The 7,230-nt window shown below is 47.2% G+C and overlaps 1 protein-coding gene across 1 annotated transcript in view; it reads left to right on the forward strand.

Annotated features, from left to right (window-relative positions):
- Positions 1-6,902, forward strand: part of LOC136428971 (zinc finger protein basonuclin-2-like) — a 133,543-nt gene extending 126,641 nt beyond the window's left edge. The window contains exon 4 of the mRNA XM_066418822.1: positions 355-6,902. Coding sequence (XP_066274919.1) covers positions 355-3,471 — 3,117 coding nt within the window. The 3' untranslated portion in view covers positions 3,472-6,902. The remainder of the gene's footprint in view (positions 1-354) is intronic.
- The last annotated feature ends 328 nt before the right edge of the window (positions 6,903-7,230 follow it).

The raw sequence follows: 7,230 nt of genomic DNA on the forward strand, positions 1-7,230 counted from the left end.
AATTACAAGTATGCACATGACGTATAAAATTCTCCTGTTTTTAAATTCGGTTTGTTATTGTCGTGTTTTGCAGGACTGCCTAGGCAAGGTTTTGGAGCAGTGGATCTTCGCTAGCAGTCGACTTCATACACTGTTACGATTATGCACATTATGTACAATTTACTATAAAATCCTCCTATTTTTAAATTAGGTTTGTTTTTGTCGTGTTTTGCAGGACTGCCAGGACAAGGTTTTGGAGCAGTGAATCTTCGCTAGCAGTTGACTTCGTACACTGTTACGATTATGCACATTACATATAATTTGCTTTAAATCTTCCTATTTTTGAATTATGTTTGTTTTTGTCGTGTTGTGCAGGACTGCCAGGGCAAGGTTCTGGAGCAGTGGATCATCGCCAGCAGAGACGAGGAGATCATCACCATGCAGCAGTTCCTGAGATTCGGCGAGACCAAGTCCATCGTGGAGCTCATGTTCGTGCACGCCAAAGACGGGGGCATCGGCTCCTGCTGCAGCCCTCCAAAGACTGAGTCCGACATCAGAGCGTTCATAGAGAGCACGCACAGTAGACTACAGAGCCCCGGGCAGTCCCGTAGCCCTGTCCTCTCGCCTCACACGGACGCTACGTCGACCACAAGCACCCACAGTAACGACAGCGTGTCTGTCAGCGTACCGCCGTCCAGAATAACCACACCGCCCCCTCTCCTAGAGAACTACCCACCGACGTCGCTCACACCCAACGGTCTGGCGATCGACCCCCACCTGGCGGTGTCCACTGCGGAGAACCCGTCGCCATCACCACAGCAGGCTGTGTCCCCCGTCAAGTCCGAACCCAGCAGCAGAGTGGAGAAGAGTCTGACGACCATCCAGCAGGAGCAGGCGGACATTCGGGCCAAGCTGGGCCTGGAGTCGTCGTCGGTCGGCACGCCCCACATGGAGGCTCAGGTGGTCCCCACGTTTCAGCACGCGGGGCACTCGCACTACGCAGAGATGAAGCTGAAAAGTCTCCGCAAAGTCCACACGGATCCAAAGCGGAGGTGGAGCATGTATCGGGGTCACGCCCACTCCAATAGGGTCATGTGTCCCTCGTGCGGGAAGAGTTTCTACGACAAAGGAACGCTGAAGATACACTACAGCTCGGTCCATCTAAAGATCAAGCACAAGTGCACTATAGAGGGCTGCAACATGGTGTTCAGCTCCCTTCGCAGTCGGAACAGACACAGTGCGAATCCGAATCCCCGTCTACACATGCCCATGCTGCGGAAGAATCGCGAAGGCAATACGAATACAGTCCGCAACATGATCGACAACACGAAACCGCCGTCTTCCTGCACCTCCTCGCCCCTCGCCCAGCACATTGCCACGACCATGTCCCCCTTAACCATCACGTCAGCACCCTGCACTTCCAGAGAGTCCTCCCCTCCCATATCCACCAGCCCGGCGCTCACCCCTACCCCTCACTTCGATGCCATATGGAGCACCAGCATGTTCCATCGAGCGCTCGTGGGAGTGACAGATGCCCTGGCTCACATGGGCGGCCACACCGCCATCCCCATGCCCATCAACCCAACCATCCCCATCTCATCCTCCTCTTCCCCTCTTCCTTCTGTCTCGCTTCCATCAATACCGCTCCCGCAAAACGACGTCATTCCAAAGAAGAAGTCCAGAAAATCCAGCACTCCGATAAAGCTCACCAAAGTCACCGAAGAAATGGAGGACATTGAGGACAGTGTTTCTACGGTGGTGAGCGAGAAGGGAGACGGAAACGAGGAAGTCGAAGATGAGGATAGAGGCGGGGAGGGCGGTGCTGAGCTCAACCACGAACAAGTCCGAAAGCGAAAGAGCAAACCTCCAGAAAAATGTACCCAAGAGGAAGACGAGTATCCCGATAGTGATAGCACGTTACGGGAAAGCCCTGACCAACTCGACGACAACAAACTGAACTCTCACGAAGAAGGGGACAAAGGCAGCAGTCCCAAAGACAATGAAGATGGTGCCAATGATGACGGTAAAATGGAGGAGATGTTGGAAAACAAAGATGACGACTGTAGAAAGGACGATGATAAAAGAGACGAGCAATCTGACGAGGACAGTTTTTCCTGCAACGGGAACGAAAACCCTGGCGGCGGGCATACCAAAGAAACCTTGTCAGACGTAGCGACCCGATTGGCTGCTAACTTCGGGCTATATAACCTCGGCAACGAGATGTCGGGCGTGAGCAGCTTCATTCCAGTGCAGAAGATCAAGCAGGAGATTCCCGACCAACCCGACAGTCTGAGTCTCTACGGATCCTTTTTGAAAGGTTCCCCCTTCGAGACAAGCCCCCTGTACCCGTATCTGTACGGGCAGAAAGCCATTCCCGAGATGGGCCTACCACAGAGCATGATGCACAGTCCCTACAGTGACATGCATGCGGCCAGAATGGAGGTGAACCAGAGCCCCTCCGACCGCTCGGGAAACGAGTCTCCCGACGGCATGGCCTTTAACTCCAAGACGTGTCACGTCTGTGGCAAGACCTTCAAGAGTACATACAGTGTGAAGTTGCATTACAAGAATGTACACCTGAAGGAAATGCACACCTGCACCGTGGACGGCTGCAACGCCACGTTTCCCTCCAAGCACAGCCGCGACCGGCACAGCGCGAACATCAACCTGCACCGCAAGCTGCTCACGCGGGACATGACCGACGGCACCAAGGCCAGCTTCAGCTACGGGCAGAGTCTGCGCGACGAGTTCCTCGCCAAGATCTACGGGAACCAGGGTCTGGCGCTGCCCATGACGAACGGGGACGGGCGAATTCCCGACTTTTCCGTGCTGCCCCACTTCGCGCACGACGTGCAGAGAATCCCGTCCTACCGAGAAGACTACAATCACCCCGGCATCGAGAGCAAGGAATGCGAAGGGAGGGGCAGCGAACATCTTGAAGATAACGCCTGCAGTAAGGCTACCAACGGAGAAGTGTTGAGCAAGTCCCACGACGTGCACGATTCCAGCGCTATAGACTTGCGCACGAGAGGATGTGAGCCGGGGGATAGCAGCCCAACGTTGGACGCTGGTGACCAGCCGGACTTTGAAGACAAAAACCAGTCCCACGGTTCCGAAGTTGATGCTGATGAAAGCGACGACGTCAGCGTAACCATCGACGGGGAAGACATCGAGGAAAGAAGTAGCGAAGTAGACAGTAGCGAAGTCTTTGCGTCCAACGGAGGGGGGGAGAGACTGCCGCAGATGGTTGGGGCGAGCGAACAGAGTAACACTACCTCATATAAACCTGCAAGTTTCTACAAGAATAGTTCCATCGTCTGCAACCTCTGCCACAAGCTGTACAGCAACAAGAGCACCCTTCGCGTGCATTACAGGACGGTGCACCTGCGCGAAATGCACAAGTGTAAGGTTCCCGGGTGCAACATGATGTTCTCTTCCGTGCGCAGCCGCAATCGTCACAGCCAGAACCCCAACCTTCACAAGAACCTCTGACTGTCCGATGCGCGCTGCACGTTTCTTCCACACTGGGGCTCAAAATTGTTCGATTGCTGGCAGAGTTAAAGCTTTTTTTAGGGTTCTTACAGTAGGCCAAAGGTCTAGCTAGTTATGTAAATTTGATTATACTCATCTCTACAACAAAAGTTGACATTTGGGTGATACACTGTACATGATTGTGATTTTGTGACAAAGATACCAAAGACTGAAACTTGATTTTCGGCAAAGTTTGTACAATTTCAGAGTCTCGAACGGATGCATGGCAATACTAAAGATAGAGAGGACTATACCAAAGATTAGACTTTAGTCCTATAATTCCTCGAGCAGAGCACAATCTGAAACGGCGTGACAGCTGTTTGGCAATCTTCATACTTACTTTAGCTTCTTTCATGCAATGATGACAGGACTATGACAGGTAAAGTACGTGCAAAATAAAAGCTAGGAAATGTTGGCAAGGCATGAAGGAAGTTTTCTTGGCAGACTAAAGCTTTTTGGTTGTTTTTTATCAGATCAGTGAAATTTGGAGAAGCCATTTTGTATGACAGAGAAACAGAGAGACAAGACTGGAGTACATTTGATGGATGCTGCTGACATGTGATCGATACTGTTTGTACTCTGAACCAGTACGAGTCACAGACATGCCTGACAATGGATCAGATTTGAGCCCCACGTTTCAAACCAAAGAGTATTTGTACAGAAGCTTTAATACTGAGAGGAGACCAAAAGCACTATATTTCGTACCACACCACTGTAACCAGCAAAGTGTTGAATGTCCTAGCTGCAAAGACATATTGTACATGTATGCTTGGGACATGTTTCTATCTGTGTGACAAGGCAAGCACTGAAATAGAGTTATCCTGTTAGGCAGTTTGTAGGAGGGAGACAAGGATTACAAGGGTAAAATGACACTTAGATTAACAAGTGGGATGAAATCTGTTCTGATTTACCAAATCGTTACCCAAGATGTGTATCAATTTCGTACTGCTCGTTGTGGTCTGGCGGTGTATATGATCGTTCATACCGTTGTGTATCTGTCCATATTTTTGTGACGTGTTTCTTGTCACTGATTGTGCTGAAAAAGACCTGAGGTCGTGTATGTGTTTCTTGTGTTTCTGAAGTGGTAGGAACTACTTTAACAAAGCCAGTCTCATTGCCAACTGCTCTAACAAGGTGGTTTGTTATTAGCACATCCTAGTTAGGGCTCGTTGTCAGAAGATGTGTTGGCAGAAGAATGTAAACCAAAGACTTTTGTACTAAACCACTGTTGCTATACCTGTGTGTGCACGCTGTTCAGCCCGTCAGCCATTTCTTCTTTAAAGAAAGAAAAAACAGAAATATTTATATACTACACAGTCTTTTTGCATATCAAAGATGCACTGTGTGCCCTGAAGGTACCGCTGTTGTACAGTTCGCCAAATGTGTGTACATGTGGTGCGTCGTGTCATTCGTTTCAGAGCCTCACCCCGCACCGATGCATCGCGATGATAATGAATGTAACAAGAGCTGAGAAAAGTATTTTGATGTGCCAATTTATTGAGCTCTCCGCCATATGGTTTGTCATGTCATCGATATCAGACTGATTGAGCAGGTGAAATTAGGGCAGCCGTCAGGTAGAGAGTAGTGCACTAGTTTTCCCTGTGGGCAGAGTGTCTGAGCACTACTAAGGAAAATAACCTGCCCAAATCAATATGTTAGCCAAGGAGTCCTACATGCCTAGTGCTCTAATTTATATGTTGCCTTGCGGTGTTGTGAAACACCAATGATACCAAAGAAGATACACTGGTTCCAAAGCTTTAGATGGTGAGGCCTAGGAGAAGCAATGTTGTGTTTCTGATACTCCCGTCCTGCTAAAATAAGGGTCGGTGGGTAGGGATTGTCTTTTTATAAAATATCGGCTGTCAACAAAAAAGGGGACCTAGGTTTGGAGAGTCTGTTTGTATCACTTTTTCTATTGCAACGGATATGAGACCATGTTGGAAAACATTGTCATCGCTCGCTCGGATGTCAGATCAAAAATTTTATGTCCCTTACAAGCTGTCGACCCCAGAAAAAGAGGCCAGGGTTGGCAGGACATTGTTTAAGGGTCGGTCTGTACCTGGAAACACAGCATTGTTGTCCTAGGCCTAACTATATTTACCAAAAATCCTCACGCCGTGCCTCAGGGAGAGAGAAATATATATATAGGGCAGGCTGGGTGGTTTAAGTTGAAGAATTATTCCAAATATCTATATATCATATATTGGAATATTTAGCAATACGTAGCGTGTCTGTAAGCAATTATCACATGTCGGTTTTATTTTTCGTAATATATTATATATTATATAACCTTTTTGAAAGGTTTGTAGCCATAGATGTTTATTACAGTTGTACCATGAGAGTATTATTTTTGTGACTGGTGCTAGTTTTAAAACATAGCCGTTCAGTATTTTGCATCTCGTTATGATATACATATATGTATATATATAAATATATTTTGTGTATCGTCTTTATGTGCAAAAATTGTTCTGTTGTCTTCCAGATATCTTTGTGGCTTGGCCATAAATTCATTTCTAAGAAATGATTCGTTTGTGGAAAGTGAGGAAAATGTCCTGATACACACGTAGATGGTACTGTAGTGTGGACTACTTTATTGTGTAGCACAGTATGTTCTCTACACAGGTCTGTGCGCCCGACTGTAGTGGTACCCTTTTTGGACCGTCTGATTGAATATCGTATGGTCAGTGCATGTAGATCTATCTCCGTCATATTGTATGTTGTTGGCATTCCTTGTGCGTCATTTGTATGGCTTCCATACGTCTGGTTTCCATTTGGCGTGTTGCGTCCATTCCTCAATCTGATACAACCTTGCAACAGCAGTGGACGACCGCGTAGATTAATTTGGGCCGTGTCACAATTGTGATATTAGTATATCTGTCATCCCGGACTGGGGAGTGCAGCAAAAACGGATCTTATTGTGGGGAGATTGACGGATAAAAGCGAGTCTAGCGCTGATAAAAATGGATGTATGCCACCCCCCAACCACATGATGATGACATATTGATTTTACATTGGCTACACGCTTCTATTCAACCCCCGGCTCGATTTGCTCCTCCAAAGCTACTTCTGTGGAAGATTGGCATTTTTTGGTCTCTTGTGAAATTGAAAAAATTACACAAACAGATAGTTTGAACAGTGATTGTTCTTTTTAGTTCTTCCGTCCTTCTTTTGACAAGACATAGTCTGATTCAATATTGGCATTTTTTGTGTCAGAGTCAAACCGATAATGTGCATGATGCCCGGACTTTTCAATCACTCCTCCATTCTTCAGTTAACAAGTCAGCTTCTTTGTAAACAAGGGAGGCAAATATTTGAGATGTTCTCTCTTTCCCAAAATATGTTGGTGAAAAGCAAACAAAAATATTACCCATTGCACTCTCCAAGCTAGATTGTCGCTTGACGCATGACGAGAACAAGTAGAGTCACGTTCGAAAATGCATCCTTGTCGTGATAATTACATCACAACACGACAAGGAGAAAGTTCACATCGTGTTGATGAAGGAAGCATGAAAGCTGCCGAAACATCATCAGAGAAAAAAACAAGCCTGTGGACAAAAGAAAACTATGTTGAACTGACTTAGCGATCTGATGAAACTGTTTACGGTAGATTGTCGCTTCTTTGACCGAATAATAAAAGTTTGTATTGCTGGCAATGCAAGGAAAGCCATTCCTCTGTGAAAGAAGAAACGTCTGTCAAGCCCCCCAAACTAGATGGGTGCC

The sequence above is a fragment of the Branchiostoma lanceolatum genome, chromosome 2 (genome assembly GCF_035083965.1).
Source record: "Branchiostoma lanceolatum isolate klBraLanc5 chromosome 2, klBraLanc5.hap2, whole genome shotgun sequence".
Classification (NCBI taxonomy): domain Eukaryota; kingdom Metazoa; phylum Chordata; class Leptocardii; order Amphioxiformes; family Branchiostomatidae; genus Branchiostoma; species Branchiostoma lanceolatum.